Below are 22,631 nucleotides of genomic sequence, written 5' to 3' on the forward strand. Positions count from 1 at the left end.
GAGCTGGAAAGTTGATTGGCAAAAGGGATACAGAGACAGTAGAGGAGGCCATGGATTCACATATTGGAATAGGAATGGGACTTGGAATTAAAATGTGTGGCCACTAGGAGATATTTCTTCTGCCAAGATGAAGCCAAACTCAGGTTGGAGGAACAACATCTTATATTCCGTCCAGGTATCTTCCAACCTGATGGCATGAACATTAATTTCTCTAACTTCCGTTAATGCCCCTCCTCTCCTTCTTAACTCATCCCATATTTATTTATTTGTTTGTTTCTTTGTTTGTTTCCCCCCTTTTTCTCTCTGTCCCTCTCACAATAACTCCTTGCCTGCTCTCTATCTTCCTCTGGTGCTCCCTCCCCTTTTCTTTCTCCCCAGGTCTTCCGTCTCATGATCCTCTCTCTTCTCCAGCTCTGTATCCCTTTTGCCAATCAATGTCTAAACTTTTAACTCTAAACCTTGCCTATCCATGCACAGTCCATGTTTCTTTAAAATGTTGTTAATGTACCTGCACCAAACATTTCCTCTTGGAACTCATCGCAAATACTGATCATCTTCTGGGAGAGAATTTGCCCATCAGGCTCTTTATGAACCTCTTCCCCATCTCCTTAAAACTATGGCCTCTGGTTATTTATTTCAAATCCTGATGAATGTGTCGGCCTGACATCTGAACTGGTTATTCATCTCCATGGATGCTGAATGGATGGATACAATGAAATGGTGAATATCTCTCTCTCTCTCTCTCTCTCTCTCTCTCTCTCTCTCTCTCTCTCTCTCTCTCTCTCCCTCTCACTCTCTCTCTCTCTCGCTTGCTCTTTATTTTCCACCCTTTTCCCACCAATTCCTTGCTACAATGCTACAATATTTGACTACAGCTGAGTGGACCATCTATTGCACTGAGCAAGATTTTCTTACATGCTTGAAAACTGTCCGGCACTTTAAATGTTTTGTTTCTGTAATATGCATACTGTGAATATTTAGAATGAAAATTGAAAATTAATACATAATTTTATACAAACGGTTTTTTCAATTGTGCTAACATTCTTTCGCACAGTTCTTATAGGGCTGTGGTTTTTTTTGAAAGACTACTTACCAAAATGTCTGAATTTTTTCATATCAGACAAACGTAAACCACAACTCACAATTCACAAGTGAATGATGTCAGCCAGTCAAAACAATTGACAGGCACCATGGCAAAAGTAAACAGCATCAGAGATCGGCAGGCAGGCAGGTTAGGAACTACTGACTTCTATTCCGTGTTTATTGTTGCTATTTGGACAGAGTTGTAACTTGAAACACTTACAATGTAGATATGTTTAAACTCTAAAATGTTTGAAAGTAAAAGCCGTGGCACGTTTATTATTTAGAAAATTGATGGATTATATTAATTAACATAAGTAATTACTGTACAGGATATTTCGCAATTATATTGAAATTCATTCAAAATCATATTAAAATATAAAAGAAAATTCCAGGAGCGCATCAATGAAGGCTATATGAGAGGAAGCATTTCAGTTGCTCTGTGGGCCTGTAACCCGCGCTGCTATCAGGGAACAGTCCCCTGAATCTATTCTGATAAAACTGCTATACTTTTCCATTTATAGCCCAGATAGATGTTGTTCTTAACAATAGCTGCTCCATATAGTTGTTGTAATTCTGAAATAATAACGAGAAAAGCTGAATATTTTCACATCCAGCTTCTCAGTTTGGAGTTCAAAACTATGTAAATTTATTCTGAGGGGACATAAGTGTCACTGTATACAACTCAGACACAATTTCTTGTGGCCAATCTCAATGAATAAAAGACACACAATGGAACCAATGAAAGACCAAACCCAAGTGAAACGCAAAAACACAAAAAGTAAGCAAATTAAAAAGAAAGACAAAAAGAATTAACAAATAAATAGATATGTCGATAAATAAATATATGGATAAATAAACTGGTCAAATAAATAAACAAATAACTAAACTTGAGTGAATAAATTGATTGAATAAATTTGTAGATATAAATATTGATAGATAGATGAGATGAACATTTCTTGAAAGTGAGTCCAGTTCAGTGGGAGCAACGCAGTGATGGGGCGACTGAAGTCGACTGAACTTATCCCGTCTGGTTCAGTAACTTGATGGTTGAGTGGTACCTGCTCTCTTGATCATGGTGTTATCGGTACTGTGAATTCTGTACCTTCTTCCTGAGAGAAGATAGCGTGGCCTGGATATTGATGCACCGTGCTGATGAATGCTACTTTCCATCAATAGGGCCACTTTCAGATGTGCTCGATAGTGGAGAGAGGGTCCCGTGATGGATTAGTCCGTATCCACTACATTTTGTAGCTGTTTCCATACAAAGGCATTGGTGTTTTCATACCAGGCTGTGAGCCAACCAATCAATACACTCTCCAGCCCACATCTAGAGCAGTTTGTCAAAGTTTTAAACGACATGCTGATTCTTAGTAACTTCTAAGCAAGTAGAGGCGCTGCCATACTTCGTAATACAACTCCGTGCTGCATCCCGGACAGGTCATCCGAAATTATAACACCGAGTAACTTAAAGGGTCTGGACCTCTCCACCTGTGATCCCCGATGAGAACTGGCTCATGGATCTCAAGTTTCCTCCTCCCGAAGTCAATATCAGCTCCTTGGTCTTACTGACATTGAGAAAGAGTGTTCTGCTAAAAGTTTATGGGACTGTAACTGTGTATACTTGATATTTTTAGCAGTATTCGCCAAAAATACTGATTCTCAACGGTGGTCAGGTTGGCACTGTTGGAAGGGAAGTCGAACAAACTGTGGACACTACACATGGCATTATGATATTACAATTTCATATGATACATTACGTCAACATATGTTGATTGTGACTATTAGACCTATAACGGTCATGCTCGTATTCCACGCAAAGCAGTCCAAAATATGCAAAAGATATCTATCGTTCTTTTCTGTAACTGGATTCCACGTGTGTCCAATGGCGGTGCCCAGTTTCGCTAATGTTCTGCAACAAGCTGCAGAAAGTCTTCTTCTCCGATCATTTGACTGTCAGAGCCAACATAAGATTGGAAATTCTGATTGGTCAGCGGAAGGACAGAGGTAGATAATAGTTTTATCTTCTGCGTTTCGCCTATGGTCCAACAAATAATTGGATCTGCAGGAAATGCTGATTGTTCCTCGAATCATTTCATTCCAATTGTACATCCGTATTCGTCAGCATTCGGTGCAAGCGAACATAAACAGAGAACACATTTGATGTGCAGTATCAAACATGTGGTTTGGTTAGTTTTGTGATTCTATCTAAAGGAGGACTTATCCGCATGTTTGTGCAAACCTCCCGGTCGGACTAATTGGTCAGGCTCTTCTTTTATTTGTCCATAATAATGTCTCGTGGTGTTTATTTGAGGAGTGCGATGTTTAGCCGGTACAAGTTTATTTGAGTTCTTATACTATTCTGCAGCAATCTGATTAAGCTTGTTAGACTGCTGGGCCTTTGTTGGGGTCCGGTCCGGGTCTTGCCCCAGTCCGCGGACTCCGGACTCCGGGCCTTGCTCTCACACGGAGCCAATGGATCATCTTGGCTTAAGGAGGTACACCTGTTGCCTATTAGGGGCAGGTGTTTATAAGGGGCTCGGGGACCGAGCCTGGTTGTGGGGTCGTCCTGCTCCGAAGCTGGTTTAACCTTCTCTGTACCTGGACCGCCGGCTCTGAATCCTGTCTGTACCTGTTTCACTCGCTCCGGATCCGGTTCTTCCCGTGTTGCCGCCCTGCTCCGTATCCTGATATGCTCTGGTTGACGGCCTGCTCGGTATCCTGTTCTGCCCTGGTTGCCGGCCCGTTCTGTATATGCTCTATCTGGTTGGTCTTGTTCCCCTGCTTCTTTCCTGAGCGCTGGTCCCGCTGTTCCGCCTTATTCGCCTTGCCCGCGCTGTCGGTTACCTTTACCAATGTACCCGGTGTATCGCGGTAGTCCTGCTGCTCACCCTGGACACAGCTTCCTTCTGATCCCTTGCCTCTGTCGTTCAGGTCCGGCCGGACTGCCGCTGCCCGGCGGGGCTTCTGACCGTTCCACCTATTTCTTCCTAAGGGTTGTGCCCCGCACCTGCCCAGGTGTCCGCGCCTTGTTTCCGCCTGGGAGGCGGCCCGGCCCGGGATCCATGCGGCCCGCCATGAGGAATCCTCCTAGCCTGCCAGGAACTCTGGGATCCTCCGGCCTCGCCTGACATCCGGGATCCTGCCCCGCCTGCTTTACCCCTTGCATGCCATGGCAACTCCATCCTGTCCTACCCCTAGTACTTCAGAATCTGCGTCCTGCCCCCGTTCCTGACAGCATTGTCCTGAGGTAAGAACGTTATTGTCGGTCTGGAGTCCCATTCATTTTCAGTTGCCTTTAATTTAAAGGTATTTATGATTTACTTCCTGTATCATCTACCTTTGGCCAGTAGGTGGAGGTCTTGTTCCATGCATATTTCGTACTGGACTCCAAGAACGAAATAGCTGATTCTGTGCAATGCTTCCGCAGCTCAGAAACACCGGTCCTACAAAGCAGTTGTTCTGCATTTTCCCCGCTGAGGTCCACTCCCCGCCTCACCGCTTGCATTGCTGATTCCACTGAACCAAACATCGGAATGGAATCTAGACGCTCTGACAGGACGCCCTGTGTATCACTATGGTGTCAAAAATTCAACCAAATGACCTGGCTAAAACAAACCCACTCACGCAGAATCTCTGGAAGACTGGCACAGTCCGTACCCTCTACAGTGAGCTTTGCACCCAGTGAGGATTTTAAATATTTCTCTGCTTTGGAAACCAAAACGGCAATTTAGATTAAGAAAAATCAACAAGATTTAAAAAGCAAAAATTATTAAAGAGCTTTGCAGTTTGATCCAACGAAACTCTTGTTAAAATATTGTAGCAAACGGAAGCATGTTAAAATACCAGTCTCATTATTCTGAACCTCTTCTTCCCCGCTGCTGCATTATTCTTATTTAAATGAAGAGACTCGCTGGTCGTGCGTAGTGGGATCAGAGAACAAACTGTTTTGAATAAGTGTAATTTCTGTGAATCTCGGAGTAAATAGGGACCACAGCGTGGTGCGGCAAGGTTAAATGACGAGTGGGGAGCAGCTGTTCAGTGTTTGGATTGCGGCATTCCCTCAGAACTCCAGACACATTCCGACACAGGCAGCAGCCGGAAAAGAATCACGAACGTGAACAACAGGCAGAGACTGCACAGAAGTTCACTATAATCGATCTGAGGAAAATTTCTTGCAATTCAGAAAATTCAATGTACCAATATATTAGTCGTTTGATTGTCATGACACCGGGTACAACTTCATCCAAACTCTTCTCTCGATGAACTGTCAATAACCCCAGCAGCTAAAGCTTCAAAATAATAAAAGCTTTATAGCACGTGGAATGTTTTCTGTTTTAGAATGCGTAAATCAACCGCCATTTTTTGAAGGAACTTCCCGGCGATATTCCGAAGAATTGTCTCCAAAGTCACTCGTGTTTCTACTTTGCTACATTTCAAATAATTCCGGCTAGATACATGTAATCCGTATATCTTGAAAATTATCCATTATCTCTAACTCATCTTGCGACCAGTGCGGCAATAACTTTCAGATGCATTGAAGGGGCTTTTAACCTGTACGCTTCTATACGAAAGCATGAACATAAAACAGGACACATGGAAAACAACTGAACTAACAGTTTAACATAACATTTACAGTGCAATCTCGATTAACGTTAGTCACAAGAATACCGAAAAGCAGACCATCCGGAAGATTGTAACCTATAAATAAAAAAGCGGAAGCTCTTCGAGTCTTTTTCGTCCCAGTCTTAGAGCCACAGAGCACTATAGCACAGAAAAGGATCCAGCGGCCGATCTAGACCGCGACGACCTATTATTCTGCCTAGTCCCATTGACCCACACCTGGAGCATAGCTCTCCATACCCCTCCCATCAAAGCATTTATCCAAACTTCTCTGAAATGTTGAAATCGACCCCGCATGGCTTCCGCTGGCATTCTTGCAATCCTCTAAACATTTCAGCTTTCACCTTTAACACATAACCACTAGTTCTAATCTCACACTAGTTCTAGTCTCAGCGAATAAAAAAAAGCCTGCTTGCATTTCCCCTGCCCACATCACTCACGTTTGATTATCTCTATCAAATTTTCCCTGCTCAATGGAATAAAGCCCCAGCCTGTAGAACCTTTCCCTATAACTCAGGTCCTCAAGTCTTGGCAGCGTCCTCGGAAATTTTTTGGTCTCAGCGACGTCGTATAAACCTTCAACATAACATCCAAACTCTTGTACTCAGTACTTTGATATATGACAGCCAATGCGCCAAATGTTCCCTTAACGATCTTATGACTCCTCTTTCTATGAATTGTGGATCTGTATAGCCAGAACTTTCTGTTCTACCCCACTACTCAGTGGCCTGCCGTTCACTGTGTAAGTCCTACCCTGCTTTGTCCTTCCGAAGTGCAACAGCTCACACTTGCCTACATTAAATTATTTATGTCATTATACCCCTCCAATCTTGTCATCTGCAGGTTTGCTGATCCAGCTGGCCACAATACGATCCAAATGGTTGACACAGATGACAAACAACAACGGGCAGATCCCTACGGCGCACCACTAGTCACAGGCCTCCAGTCAGAGCGGCCCCTACCCACTACCACTCTCTGGCTTCTCCCACAAAGCCGGCATCGAATCCAATTTACTACCTCATCCTGAATGCCAAGCGATTGAACATTCTTGATGAACCTCCCATGCGAGTCCTTGACAAAGCATTGCTAAGTCCATAAAAACGACATCCACTGACTTTCCTTCATCAATTTTCCTGGTAACCTCCTCGAAAGCTGCATTAGATTGGATAGACAAAACATAACGCGCACAAAGCCATATTAACAATCCCTAATCTATCCCCGTCTATCCAAAAACTTATCTATCCAGTCCCTGTGAATGCTTTCCAATAACCTACCCACTGCTGACGTCAAGTTCACCGTCTTGTTCTTCGAGACTTTCTTAAACAATAGTAACTTTCCTCCAAACCACCGGCATCTCACCTATGGCAAACGAAATTTTAGGTTCCTCTGCTAGGGGCCCAACAGGTCCTCCACTGTAATTCGTGGATAGTGCATTACCGCTCTGCCGTTTTGCCTTAATTATATAAATCTGCGTCCGTCTCCCGAGAAAATCCAGATGCAAAACTATCTATTTAAGACCTGCGCTACCCTTTCGGATCCAGGCACAGGTAAGCACACTGATTAACGAGGACAAATTTTATCCCGTGTTATCCTTTTTTTACTTCAAAATTCAAAGTTCGAAACACATTTATAATCTAAGGCATAGGTGTCACCATATGAACGGACACCCCCGTTGGTCGAAGTCGACCATGGATGTTGCGTCCCAGCTGTCTATGTATTGAGGAAGCCAGGGCAGTACGCTCTGGAGAGCAAGCTGTTATAATCACCTCGGAACTGATTAATCTAAAGGAACGACAGAAAGTTATACAGGTCGGCAGAAGCGGCGTCGCAGGAGTCTTCAGTTAGTTTGGAACTCAACATTAGGGACTCCAGTTCCTGATTTTTTGCTCAGGGTTTACTCCCGAATCCTTCCCAATGAGTGGGTATACCCGCAAGGCATAGGGCGTTTGAGATCAGAGTTTTCCACAATGAACCACAGATGACGAGCCCCATCGGCCAGAAGCGACTGGTTTACGGCGCGAGTGACCCGTCTTTGCCTCTTCCCCTGTAAGTAGGAACACTTCCGCCAGGCTTAGTAGCTGAGCCATACGTGAATGCCGGCGCTGGACTTAGCTGTCAGAAGCTATTTGAGGCACATGCCATTGGGAGCATCAACGTCTATAACAACAAGAAACATATCACTATACACAACCCGGAGCCTCACTTTCTGCGGGCATTCATGGTAAATACAATAAACACTATACAATCAGTAGAAGAGTGTACCCAACTAGATGGACAAAGAAGCAATTTACAAAAGACAATAAACTATGCAAATGCAAAAATAACAAAATGAAATCATAATAATAAAACAGGGTATCACATCAGAAACAATCAAAGGAAATATACTTTGACACATCTTCTATACATAGATGATTTGAAATTATACGCTCCTTTATCAGTAACACTAAAAGCAACTAATTCAAATAGTGGAATTATTTTCTAAAGATACAAACATGAGCTTTGCAGCAGACGTGAAGTGCATGAAACATAAACAAAGGAGCAACAGTAGAATATAAAACAGAGCAGCAGGATACAATACAACCGATGGATAAAAATGAAACCTATAAGTATCTGGGATACTTCCAAGCAAAGAAAATAGATCATATTGTGATAAAGAAAATCTTTCGACAGAATTTACTGATAGGGTTAAGAAACTGCTAAACAGAGTCCAATAGTGAAAATATAACAAAGGTGATAAACATTTTCACTGTAACCATATTAACGTATTCGTTTTGGATAATACCTTAGTCCAAAACCGATTTGAAAAATTTGCAAAGAACAATAAGCACTGAAATGAAAAAAAATATTAGAAAATAGTACGTACATTCGAACGTGCATAGATTAACATTACCTGCGATGGGGGGTGTAGAATAACAGAGTTAATAAATAGACAATAGACAATAGGTGCAGAAGTAGACCATTCGGCCCTTCCAGCCTGCACCGCCATTTTGAGATCATGGCTGATCAATTACTATCAATACCCTGTTCCAGCCTTGTCCCCATATCCCTTGATTCCCTTATCCATAAGATACCTATTTAGCTCCTTCTTGAAAACATCCAGAGAATTGGCCTCCACTACCTTCCGAGGCAGTGCATTCCAGACCTCCACAACTCTCTGGGAGAAGAAGTTTTTCCTTAACTGTCCTAAATGACCTACCCCTTATTCTCAAACCATGCCCTCTGGTACTGGACTCTCCCAGCATTTGGAACATATTTCCTGCCTCTATCTTGTCCAATCCCTTAATAATCTTATATGTTTCAATCAGATCCCCTCTCAATCTCCTTAATTCCTTAAGCCCAGTCTCTCTAACCTTTCTGCGTAAGACAGTCCAGACATCCCAGGAATTAACCTCGTGAATCTACGCTGCACTTCCTCTACAGCCAGGATGTCCTTCCTTAACCCTGGAGACCAAAACTGTACACAATACTCCAGGTGTGGTCTCACCAGGGCACTGTACAAATGCAAGAGGATTTCCTTGCTCTTGTACTCAATTCCCTTTGTCATAATGGCCAACATTCCATTAGCCTTCTTCACTGCCTGCTGCACTTGCTCATTCACCTTCAGTGACTGATGAACAAGCAATCCGAGATCTCTTTGTATTTCTCCCTTACCCAACTCTACACCGTTCAGATAATAATCTGCATTCCTGTTCTTTCTCTCAAAGTGGATAACCTCACACTTATTCATATTAAACGCCATCTGCCAAGTATCTGCCCACTCACCCAGCCTATCCATGTCACCCTGAATTCTCCTAACATCATCATCACATGTCACACTGCCACCCAGCTTAGTATCATCAGCAAATTTGCTGATGTTATTTTTTATGCCTTCAGCCAAATCGTTAACGTAAATGGTAAACAGTTGTGGTCCCAATACCGAGCCCTGTGGCACCCCACTAGTCACCACCTGCCATTCCGAGAAACACCCATTCACCGCTACCCTTTGCTTTCTATCTGCCAACCAGTTTTCTATCCATGTCAATGCCTTCCCCCCAATCCCTGAGCTTTGATTTTACCCATCAATCTTCAATGTGGGACCTTATCAAATGCCTTCTGAAAATCGAGGTACACTACATCCACTGGATCTCCCCCGTCTAACTTCCTGGTTACATCCTCGAAAAACTCCAACAGATTAGTCAAGCACGATTTACCCTTGGTAAATCCATGCTGGCTCGGGCCAACCCTATCACAGCAGTCAGATAAAACTTCTAACGATATATTTCCATCAACAAAAACAACTCATACAAGACACTCTGCCTTAGAATAAATGCAAGGGAGATCCAGTTTTATAGTCAGAGTCCTTCAAATTATATTATGACTGATCCATTATTACAGATAGGATAATCCATAATGACCGTTCAACTGTAATACTACAGCATAACTTACATAATAGATGCTGCCATTCCAAACACACACAAGATACTGAAATCAATAAATAAACAGCAACAGAAGAATGCTGAATTAAAAGAGCAAATTGAAAAATGTAGAAGATGAACATTGTTCTAATGATAATATTTACAGCTGGTATCATCCAAATGTCACTACACATTAGCAGTATGCAATTCGGCAAGAACAATAACAATAATAAACTCCACTAAAATAGTCCGGAAGTTCCTAGCAATTGAGAAATATATGTGCTTAGCTAGGCCCACACATCAGGTTTTAAAAGAAGTACAACAATTTTAAGAATAAATAATGTATCGAGATCAGGAGATGAAGAATCCTTAAAATCGAGCCCATAGTGGGGCTAGTGAATTCGAGTGAAGGTTCATTTCGAGTCTGGTTCAAGAGCCTGATATTTGAGGGGTAGTAACTATTCCTGAACCTAGTGGTGTGGGTCCTAAGGCTCTTGTACCTTCTGCCTGATGACAGCGGCAAGAAGCGATGATGATATCGGTTCTTAATGATCGATGATGTTTTTCTACGACAGTTCTACGTGTGGATGGGCTCAATGGTGGGGAGTATTTTACCCTTGATAGACTGAACCGTATTCATTACTTTTTGTAGGCTTTCCTTTCAATGGCATTGGTGTTTCCCTGCCAGGACATTATGCAACACAATGAACTTATTCTCCACTACACATTCATGGAAAATAGTTAAACTTTTGCCAAATATTCTCGAACTTCCATGAAAGAAAAGTGCTGCCGTGTTTTCTTCATAATGACACTTTTGTGTTGGAACAAAGAAAGATCGTCTGAAATGATAACACGGAGGAGTTTAAAGTTGTTGACCCGCTCTACCATTGATCACCCGATGTGAGCTGGCTTATGGATGTCTGGTATCCTCCTTTCGATGTCAATAATCAACCTGGTCTTGCTGACATTAAATGAGAGGTTGTTCTTCTGGCACCACTCAACCAGATTTTCAATTGCTCTTCTATATGTTGATTCCTCACCATCTTTGATTCGGTCGAAGACAGTGGCGTGGTCATCAAACTTAGTCTCAGAGTCATACACGGGTGGAGCAAGGAGCTAAGAATACAACCTTGTGGCGCACCTGTGCTGATGGAGATTGTGGAGGAGATGTTGTTGTCAATCTGAAATCATTGGAGTCTCCAAGTGAGGAAATCGAGAATCCAGTTGCACAAAGAGGGATTGAGGACGTTAATTAATTAGTTTTGACGGGATGAAGGTATTAAATGTCCCGTTCTAGTCAATGAAGAACATTCTCACGCTCTTCAGATTTCCCAGGAGACAATGGAATGGCACCTGCGGATGACCTGTTGAGACCTTTCTCAAGATGCGATCGAAATCGCTTCTCAGGCAGGGATTGACAAGTGTCAGCACCAACTTCTCAAAGCATTTTATCAGATTCTTCAGAATTGAGGGACGTCCATTTAGAACAGAAATAAGAACAGAATTCTTGAGTCAGAAAGTGGTGCAACTGTGGAATTGATTCCAACAGATAGCTAGGCCGGCCACTTCATTTGACTTTATTTAGCGCTGCGGGTGATAAGTTCTTTAATAGGGTTATGTGGGTTAATAGGGTTAAGAGGGATAATTAATCAGTCACGATGCTTTGACAGAGAAGTCTCGATGGATGGAAAAACCTAATTATGTTCCACTTTTGTATGGTGCTATGGTCTTTTCACAGTTGATGTAAGTGCTACCAGACGATAGTCTTTGAGGGAGGTTACTACGTTCTTCTTTGGCACCAGCATAGCTGAAGCCTACTTGAAGCAAATGGGTACCTCAGACTGCCAAGGCGAGAGATTAAAGATATCAGCGAACACTCCAGCCTTTTGTTCAGCACAGATCTTTTATATTCTTCATATATCTGTAGAAGCCCTCAGCATTCTCCTTCAACTTGTTTGCGAGAACAACCTCATGCCTTTTTTTAGCCCTCGACCCCTTTCTTAAGTGTTCTCTTGTATGTCTTATACTCCTCAGGCATCTTACTAGTTCCTTACTCTTTTTAACTGCTGTACATCCCCTTCCTCTTTCCAAACAGAGCCTCAGTATCTCGATAACAAGTTTCCCCAAGCCTGTTAGCGCTGTGTACTTGCAAATTTGTACTTTCGAATGCCTCCCACTTACCAAACACGCCTTTGCCAGAAAACAGCATGTCCGGAGCCACACGTGCCGGATCCTATCTGATAACATCAAAATTGTCTTTAATCCCGGTGCGCCGACCAATCCTTCTGCATAATTATCTCGAAAATAATAAAATTATCATCACTAGATCCACAGTGTTCCCTGACGCACAATTTAGTCGTCTGTCTTTTTCCCTAATAATAGTCCAGTATCTCACTGTCTCTATTTGGGATCTCTATATATTGATCGAGGAACACTTGTACAAACTCTGTCCCATCCAGCTGTTTTACAGCACAAGAAGCGAGGTCAATATTTGAAAATTAAAACACCTGTTATCATAATCTCAGGTTACTTGCAACTGTCTGCGAATTCTCTACAACATTTGCTCCTCTGATCTCACTGACTTTGAATGGTCTATAACATAATCTCATAAACACGGTCATCCCTTTCTTATTTCTCTGTTCCACCCATATAGCCTCAGTACATTAGCTCTCCACTCTGTCCATTTTCAGCACTGCCATTTTCCCGGGCTAGTAATCATTGTAGGGTGATCATGTTTCATCGGCTACGACAGTATCCTATTTCTATTCTATCCACACCCTCTGCTTGTGTTTGCATGTGAGTAACAATCTTTGCAATATATTCAGCGACTTGTCCTCACAGGTTTTCTGAGGAAAATTACCGAAGTTCACCCCTGTCTAAATGAAAACGTTTCCTTCCGTCTTGGAAGTAAATGCCACTTCCCATATTATGAGACTGTGCCCCTTTGCAAGAATCCTCGGCCATGGGGAACATCTTTCCTGCACCTAGCCTGGCTGGAACTCTCAAAATATTATGCATTGCACTGCGGTAATGTTATTGAGATTTACTCTCATTATTCTAGATGTTACTCTACAGACGATGCAGTAAATGCAATCTGTACGACAACCACGCTATCGCAGGAATTCGTTGAACTCTCTCTGTGGCAAATATCTTCTGCCAAATTTGGAAATATTGCAATCAGTCTCTTCAGCTAACTCATTGAAATACATCATAAACAAGCACTACCCAAGCATTGATTCATATGGCCAATCTCTGCCTACTCTTTATTCTTTGTGTGAAATTCCTTTCAGTTAATATTTATTGGCGACATGCCAATTTATTGCCACCAGATTTTATATATTCTGTACATTCTTGTCACGGTCACAGCAATGACCTTTTCCTCCAACCCGCAGCCACTCCTCAAACAGCCAAGGCACCTTCGTCACTGTTGTTCTGTCACTCTCTGTGCTCGGCTCTTGTGCGTTTGGCTCAAAAGCCCTGCTCCAACCTCACCCCCTATCAACCTCATCTTTTTGTCTTCATGTTTGGAAGATAAACCACTAAAAAAACAAAAAGCTGAATTGGAAGGGAAAGTAACAATGTTTAAACGGGAAACCTGACGTAGGCACTAACATTTCACTAAAGCAGAAATCTAAAATAACTATTTATACTACGCCGATAGCACACGGGAATTTTTCTTCTTTAAATCTCCAATGGCTGCTTTCGCTCAAAAATTTATTCGGTTTACAGTATATTTATCTGCTCAAATTTTGCCAAGGTAACTGGAGTAATTATCGCCCTTCAGTTAACCCCGTCCAAGTCAGTATTTGGGGCTTGTCTTGTACACACGTATGGTGCCTCCAATGTTTCTCCTGTTTTACCACAGTATTTACTTTGCTTTCTACTATTTATGTGGTCACTTCATTCTGGTTCTCTCTGTATTTCACTGAAAGCCTCGTGCTAAGTAAATGTCCCGCCCACAATTTCATAATTTGGTATGACGTGGATAGAAATTTGCATGAATAACCGATATTTTGTGACGTAACGATATTTCAGACTACTTAAACGGAGGCTTGGAAGGAGCCCAGAGCCGAATTTGTGAGGCAAAGCATCCCTTCATCTCCTTCACCATGGCTGAATGGATTCTGGGTGTTGTCGCACTGGTGATCTGTTTCCACAGTAAGTACTTTGTACAATGCATAATCCAACATATCGCTGCATTTCCCATTCTGTGGATGGTTGACGACGTTGTGATTAATTTGTTTTTCATCAGATACCGTCGCTGAGATAGTTCTGACTCAGTCCCCGTCTATCTCAACTTCTTCGGGTCAATCTGTAAAGATCACTTGTACCGTGGCCGGGGGCAATATCGAGAGTTACTCCGCGAGTTGGTACTGGCAGAAACCCGGCAGCGCCCCTGCCCTTGTGTGGGATGGCTACGGTGGCATGGCTTCTGGCATTCCGGATCGATTTAATGGCTCCGTAGACTCATCTAGCAACCAGATGCACTTAACCATCGCAAACGTGCAATCGGAGGATGTCGCCGATTATTACTGTGGTGTGTGGACTTGTGGTATGATGAACTTTGGGAAAGGAACCAAACTGAATTTTGGCAGTAAGTACATTTTCAACATTCCAGCTTTTCCCCCTTTCAGCTGCAAATCTTTGAACAATAGTTACGTATTCCTGCCGTGCTCCGCCAGCATTTTGTGGGTGTATCCATTACTTTAATTTGTTTTGAAAACCACTAATCTTTTTGTCTTCATGTTTGAAAGATAAACCACTAAAAAAACAAAAAGATGAATTGGAAGGGAAAGTTAGCTCAGATGTCATCAAAGTGTACTGATGCATTTTTGAATTCAGTGTTTAAACGAGTTTTAAATTTAAAAAAACTAAATTGCCCCTACTATTGTTGATTCCGTTGAACCCTGCGAAACCAGTTATTGACATGTTATCACCACGTGGCTTCAACTTGCAGAATAGATTGAAAAAGCCATGAAAGGAAATAGCAAAAGCATTAGATCAGTTTTCGCCAGCGGACGACCTGAGGCAGAAGAAGTGCGAAGGAAGTTGCAAGCTGAGAATGAAGCCTTTTCTCCTCTGCAGTATCGCTCGATTTGACATTTCATACATACTTTTCTTCGCTCTGTTCTCCAGCAACTTGATTTCTTCTGAACTCCGTTTCTCAACTTGCCCTCAATCCCCTCTCATTGGAGATCTCCTTCCGAGTTGGTGAACTTTTGTTAACTCCCAGTTAAAAAATCACTCAATGTGGAAATTTATCGCCCTTATGACATTCTCAGAGTTCAGAAATTTCAATTATTTCATCTTTGGACCTTTAACCCTTTAAGTTCTATTTTTCACCATGTGCTCGTCAGCATATAGAGAGCATTAAGCGTGTTAACAGCGTTTTTTGCTGTAAGTTGTCCGAGCTGGAATTCCATCCCTGTATCGTTATCACTGTTACAGAGAATTTTAAAAGTTATGGCTTTGCCTGAAATTCCGCTTGTCTGGCGTCGAATGTTTAGGGCTCAATTTTAGTCTCCAAGTATTTCTGAGTCATTTTTCGAACCTTGAAAGCGCAATTTAGAGGATTATTATGAAATTTTTGAGACGATTATAAAAATTACGGTGAGGACAAAATCTGCAGACGCTGGAAATCTAAGCAACACACGCAAAAGGCTGGAGGAACTCAGCACGTCATGCAGTGTGTATGGAAAAGAATAAACCGTCGACGTTTCTGGCCAAGACCCTTGAACAGGACTCATGATTTCGCGATGAAGGGTCTCAGCTCGAAACCTCGACTACTTGCTCTTTTCCATAGAGGCCCCCGGCCTTCTAAGTTCCTTCAGCATTTTATGTGTGTTGCCAAGAAAGATTATGTTTCCTCTGTAGCCACATTAATCTGAGAACCCGTAGTACCCATCTGCAATTAAAGATTATATTGTGCACTTGGAAAGTTTGAAGGAAAGTAGATAAAGAATTACCAAGGCCAGTGAGTGAAATGGGTTTAGGAAAATAGAACTACAAGATCGACTCTCTTCTGAACTTTTAAATCGCTTAAGCATCCGACTGACGGGTTACATTTTAAGTGCTTTCTGAACGGTCTTTGCACAAATTTCTACTTAGCAAAAACTGAAAACCGAATCCAGAAACCCTGATATCCTACCATCTAATTCCCTTGAAAACATATCGGTGTGTTTAGATCATTAACAGTTTAGGGGGAAGTGTGTCAAATTATTGCAGATCTCGGTCATTTCTGAAATCACACAGATGAACCCCATGAGACTCAATGCCATGGTAACGTTACTCCCCTTTGATCGGCACACGCCTGAATTACAGATCCTGTCAGAGTCCCTGTGCACGAACTTCAGCGGAATCTGTAACTGGCTTCGTGATTCGCATCACGGTAAGTTTAATACTGAAGTATGTTGATGAGGTGAGCAGTTATGGCCAAGCCCCGAGAGAGAGAGACACTGAATCGGATTAACAGTTCGCTGACTTCAATAGGAACTGTGCAGAAATTTAAATAAAAACAATAAACGCGAGGGCAACCGTCCATTAACCAGAACTTTCCAAGTAAGCAAACGCCGACAAAGCGCCTTGGAAGTAGTAGGTTGATACCAAATAAATACCATTCTTTAACACTGGAACATAGAAAACCTACAGCGCACTACAGGCCCTTCGGCCCACAAAGTTGTGCCGAACATGTCCCTGCCTTAGAAATTAGTGCCAGTGTATACGGTATCTTTCTTTCCTGGAACCAGGACAGCGGTAAGCAGGTAGCATTGACGTTTGCTTTGATTTTGGTCAAGCCTTGACAAAAATGAAACGAGAAGAAGAGAGTTAAATACCATCACAGTGAAACACTAATTGGCTGGGACGAGTGTGATCGCCGAACCCGTTCCGCGGCTCTCCTGCAAGGGCGCGCAGAACCCACAGCAGGGTACGAAGTTGTGACAGATGTGCCTATTATCTCTCACAGTATTAAATAGTATCCTGATATGCGTACTTGCTGTCAATCTCTTGATGACGTTTGGCGACTGAAAAAGACTGTACAGACTGACCAATATATTTCTCAGCCTCTCAAGTTTCATCTTCAAATAGATTAATTAGGTATCACAATTTTTAGCAGTCCGCTTTTCAGCCTCTCCAGCATTTCAATTTTCGAATAGGAACAGAATGAAATGTTACATTTGAACTTTCTAATCCTTATCCAACACTTGACTGGCGCCTGACGCGAATCTGCGTTATGGCCGAGACATGTTGTCGCACCTTTCAGTGCATCTCAGTATCAGACATTTGCAACCATTCTACCTCTGGTTCAAAATAATGCGGGATTAAGATATTATTTGGAAACTACGCTCTGTCCGCCAGAGAAAGCAGGATGTCCCAGTGGCCACACATTTTAATTTCACGTCCCATTCCCATTCTCTTATGTCAATCCATAGCCTCCTCTACTTTCAAGGTGAAGCCATACTCCGGTTGAAGAAACACCTTATATTCCGTCTGGGTAGTCTCCAACCCGATAGCATGAACATATGATTCTCTAACTTCCGTTAATGCCCCTCTTCCCCTTCTTTCCCCACCCTTATTTATTTATCTATTTCCCCCCTTTTTTCTCCTTGCCCACTCTCCATCTCCTTCTGGTGCTCCTCTCCCTCTTTCCTTCTCCCTCGGACTCCCGTCCGGTGATCCTTTCCCTTCGCCAGCTCGTGTCCCTTTCGTCAACCAACTTTCCAGCTCCTAGCTTCATCCCTCCCCCTCCTGTCTTCTCCTATCATTTGGGATCTCCCCACCACCCTCCCGCATTCTCGGGTCTCGGCCCGAAATGTCGACTGTATTTTTTCCTGTAGCTGCTGCCTGGCCCGCTGCTTTCCACCAGCATTTTGTGTGTGTTGCTGGAAACACATTGTTCTTTTTGAAACATTTTTAGCCAGAGGGTGGTGAACTTGTGGAATTTATTACCACAGGCAGCTACAGAGGCCAGGTAGTTGGGTGTATTTAAAGCAGAGATTGATCGATTCTTAATTGGACACGGAATCAAAGGTTATGGGGTGAATACCGAGGAGCGAGGCTGAGGAGGGGAAAATAGATCGGCCGTGGTTGAATGGCGGAGCAGACTCGATGGGCCAAGTGGCTTAATTCTGCTCCTATGTCTTATGGTATAACATTCTCGAACTCGAGCGTAATTGTTCCAGTTTCGCAGTTAATTCACGGTCGGTGGATCTTTTTGAAATCGATCCCCAATTCTCAAAGAGATTTTTTATTTCCAAATTCCATTCCAAACGTCCACACGGGAGGAAATAGTACCAAAATATTAAGCCAGTTTGAGGACACCATTAATTTTGAAATACAAAACTTGCCATTAATCCGAACTGTTTCCTTTGAAAATGTAAGGTTTAATTTTGGAATTTGCTCGTGGTTGCGCTCTGAAAATATCCTCAGGTTATTGCATTTCCAAATCTCTGGTGTTCTGCCTCTATGCAAATCTCTCATTAATGCAGTTGCAGCGCTGTCGATTGTAAACCCAACGAAGAAAGACAAAGCAGCAAAAAATAAAAGGAACAGGCTTCTGGAGGAACTCAGCAGGTCTGGTAGCATCTGTAGAAGCATATATACCGATGCAGCACCCCGCCCCCCCCCCCCAACACACACACACACACACACACACACACACACACACACACACACGCACACCGTTTCGATTTGCTTCCACAGATGTCTCTGACCCGCTGAATTCCTGCAGCAAGTTGTTCTCTTCCTCAAGATCCCAGCCCGTGCTGTCTCCTTTACCTCCGGAGAAAGGTACTTGTTTCAGACACTATTGACAATGAATAATTTATCTTATTGCACCTGTTCCTATTTTTTAGATACTCTGCCCCCTGAGGTGTTGGTCCTCCCGCCCTCAACGGAAGAAATCACGAGAAACGGCACCGCCACCCTGGTGTGTTTGTTGAGCGGGTTTAAACCGGGAGCTGTGGACATCGAGTGGACGGTGGACGGTAGCCCGAGGAAGAACGGCGTTGAGTCGAGCCGGGTCCAGCAGGAGGCGGACAACACATTCAGTTCAAGCAGTTACCTGACTCTGCGTGCCTCAGATTGGAAAGCACACGATCTTTACACCTGTGTGGTTAAACACGAGGCTCAGGCAAACCCAGTTAAAGTAAACGTTGCACGATCCGGTTGTCTGTGATTCAAGCAATATTTGTACCGATTTGTTGCTCTTGAAAATAAAAACGTTTCAATCTTACTTGTATAGCACAGGTGATGCGCACTGTATCCGCTTCAATCTACTGGTCGCAATCTTACTCTAAAATGACCAAAACTCGAGTGTAATTTCACAAGAGACATATAATAAATCTGTATTATTTCCTATATTGATCGATGACTTTGTACTATCAGAATCAGGTTTATTATCACCGGCATGTGGGGTAGTGATCATGGGTTCAATGTTAATTTAAGAATTGTTTGGCAGAGGGCAAGAAGCTGTTCCTGAATCGCTACGTGTGTGCGTTCAGGCTTCTCTACGATGAAAAGAGGGCATTGTCTGGAAGACGGGAGTCCTTAATAATATACGTCGCCTTTCCGAGGCACCGCTCCTTTTCCAGAATACTACGAAGGCTACTACCCAGGATGGAACTGACTAATTTTACAATATTCTGGATCTTCTCACCTACCTGAGGAGTAGCAAGCTCGCCCCCTCCCCCATACAAAACAGTGATTCCGCCTGTCAGAATACACTCCGTGGTGCACCTATAACAGACACAAAATGTTGGTGGAACACAGCAGGCCAGGCAGCATCTATAGGGAGAAGCGCTGAAGCATTTTGTGTGTGTTGTTTGAATTTCCAGCATCTGCAGATTTCCTCGTGTTTGGTACACCTATAGAAGTTTTCGAGTGTTTTACTTGACAACCAAAATCCCTTCAGTCTTCAAACTTCACGGATGTGTGTGCTTGTGTTTGTGGGTATTGGTTTGTGTGTGTGTGTGCATGCGCGCGCGATATATAATCCAGCATGTAATTAATATACGTATATATTTCCAAACTGTCAAATGACTTTCAAGCGCATTTTGGTGTTTTTCATTTATGCATCTCGGATTTATTTTTATAGAATATTTGAATCACATACGCGTAATTTTGAATAATTGTCCTCTTCAAGCACTGTTTCATAATAATGATAACCTCGGCACAATATCCGCCAGGGCCATATTATTTGTTCCGATTAATTTCGGTCTCAGCACGAAATTCTCCTTGAAGTATTGAGGTTATGACCGGTCCATTTCTAGAGGTCTAGAGTACAGAATCGGTGGAAAGGGCTAGTTATCTGCATAGCTGTTTGGCGTTCCATGCAGAATGAAACGCTCATAAATTTACACAGTAGCTACCCTAGTTGGGGTAAGCAACGGTCGGGTGGAATGAATAGCTGGAGTAATTGGCTTTAATAAGGAAATATAAAGGGAGATTTAGTATATGAAATGTGACATTGAGAAGGCGATTCCAAAATGGGCGAGTCTAGAATGGAATTAGATCAATCTAAGGCTGCATCTTATGTATGTCATCTATATAATTGCTTGAAAGTGTGCCCCGCGGTTGTTTGTGAAGTAGGAGACAAAAAGCTGGGATTCAAATTTGTCCCTGATTCTCTGTGTAGATGGAGCAGTTTCAGGGTCAGAGCAAAGAGAGATGTGCACCAGTCTGCAGACTGCAAAATATCACGAGGTGTGTGGATTTGTGAAATGAGAAAATAAAGAGAAAAAAGACTTAATAAGCAAAATGGCAGTACGCGAAGTTGCGCCATGATACGGGGATGGATTTATTTTTACCTCCGGGGATTTCTCCCTGAGGACACGTTATGTCATCAGCAATCACCGCTCACAAAAATTATTCTCTTTGGAGTTCGAAGAAACACATTCTCTGGTCGAATCTGACCAAGTTAAAAAAAGGCAGAGAACCGCTGAGTGTAGTGAAACCTTGAATAATTAAACCAAGCTTAATTTACACACCCGCTATCTCCATTCAAATAAACAAGTCGTGTGCACAAGAGATTCTGCAGATGCTGGAAATCCAGCGCAACACACACAGAACGCTGGAGGAACTCGACACGTCAGGCTGCTTCTATGGAAGTGAATAAGCAGTCTTGTGTGTCGGGACACTTCATCAGGAACGGAAAAGAGGAACAATGCCCCAATAAGGATAGGAAGGGGAGGAAGATAAACTAGAAGGTGAATCCAGGTGGGAGGTGTGGGTGGATGAAGGAAGAAGCTAATAAGTGCATAAGAACGTAAGAAATAGGAGCAGGAATCGGCCATCTGGCCCGTCGAGTCTGTTCCGCCACTCAATAAGATCATGGCTCATCCGGCCATGAACTCCCCTCCATCTACCTGCCTTTCCCCAATAACCATTAATTCCCCTACTATGCAAAAATCTACCCAAACTTGGCTTAAATATATTTAAGGTTGGGAGTGATCGGTGAAAAAAAATTAATGAGCTGGAGAGGAAGGAATCTGATAGGAGAAAGTGGATCATCGGAGAAAGAGGAGGAGAGGCACCGGGGAAAGTGATAGGCGGATGAGGAGAAGCGGGAAAAAAACAAAGGTAGTCTACCTTTGCTTGCCTTTGACATTCACAAGCTTTGTTAGGGAACAATCAGGGGTCGAATGGAAGCTTTAAGCACGATCTTACAATTCTCGGGGACATGAGCTCTGTCTCTGACCTCCATGGGATGCCCTGAGATGGAAACTATTGACACTGCGAGTGAAAAAGCTGTCTCACAACTACACCGGTCCGTATGGAATTTGCAAATACAGCCTGAGACCGTCTGAATTCTCCTCCTCTCTCGAACCCGCAATCTCGGTGTCCTCTGGGTCACCTAAACCTCAAAGGAATATTGGGTGCTTATCAAATGGCCAATACAAATTATTGCTTTGCTGAAAGCGTGTATTAGAACATAATAGTATAAGGTGGGATGAATAGAATTGATGCCAGAACTGAATATGACTCGGTGGTCACATTCAAAGAATGAAAACGGCCGCGAAATGTCCCTCCGAGGCTCATTAAAGACGACACAATGATTCAGTTATACAGATTATTCCTTAGTCAGGAATCCCATAAATTTTGCCTTATGGTATCCAATACAATTTCCAACCCATGGCTGAAATAAACTAAAGTAACCACTTTTGACCCACATTTGAAGTTGCTTTTACTGGCATTCCCAGTCCCCCTATTTTACCACGGTACTTTACTCCTCCGTACTGCACAGTCAGACCGCTATCTTTACCTCGTGCAACTTAAGAGGGATATGATCTGAAACACCTACCATACAATTCGCTCCTTGAAATAGTCGTGGCAGTGCCACGCAGTTCAACTTTTTTGGCGTCCATTTGCCTATCTCCATCTCTGCTGTTTCACGGCCACGTTAGATTGCAAAATCTTACAGTTTTACTTACTTTTACATCAAATTCTCAATTTCACTTGGCAAAATGGAAAATGGTATTGAAAATGGTATTTTCAGTGTTGAAAGCCTTCACGAACTCCTGATGGTGCTGAATGCCC

The 22,631-nt window shown here is 42.8% G+C and overlaps 1 protein-coding gene across 1 annotated transcript; it reads left to right on the forward strand.

The window, feature by feature from the left end:
* Nucleotides 1–14,184: 14,184 nt before the first annotated feature.
* LOC132400362 (immunoglobulin lambda-1 light chain-like) lies at nt 14,185–19,355 on the forward strand. The gene is made up of 3 exons (XM_059981311.1): nt 14,185–14,255; nt 14,350–14,691; nt 18,950–19,355. The coding sequence occupies exons 1-3, from the start codon at nt 14,207–14,209 to the stop codon at nt 19,270–19,272; spliced, it is 714 nt and encodes a 237-aa protein (XP_059837294.1). The 5' UTR covers nt 14,185–14,206; the 3' UTR covers nt 19,273–19,355.
* Nucleotides 19,356–22,631: the final 3,276 nt, after the last annotated feature.

Source organism: Hypanus sabinus, chromosome 10 (assembly GCF_030144855.1).
Source record: "Hypanus sabinus isolate sHypSab1 chromosome 10, sHypSab1.hap1, whole genome shotgun sequence".
NCBI classification, from domain to species: domain Eukaryota; kingdom Metazoa; phylum Chordata; class Chondrichthyes; order Myliobatiformes; family Dasyatidae; genus Hypanus; species Hypanus sabinus.

Excerpts from the sequence above, each read along its gene's own strand:
- LOC132400362 (XM_059981311.1), top strand. The coding sequence starts at position 14,207 with ATGGCTGAATGGATTCTGGGTGTTGTCGCACTGGTGATCTGTTTCCAC. Across the intron at positions 14,256-14,349 it reads ACTGGTGATCTGTTTCCACA|ATACCGTCGCTGAGATAGTT; the intron begins GTAAGTACTTTG and ends GTTTTTCATCAG. Across the intron at positions 14,692-18,949 it reads AACCAAACTGAATTTTGGCA|ATACTCTGCCCCCTGAGGTG; the intron begins GTAAGTACATTT and ends CCTATTTTTTAG.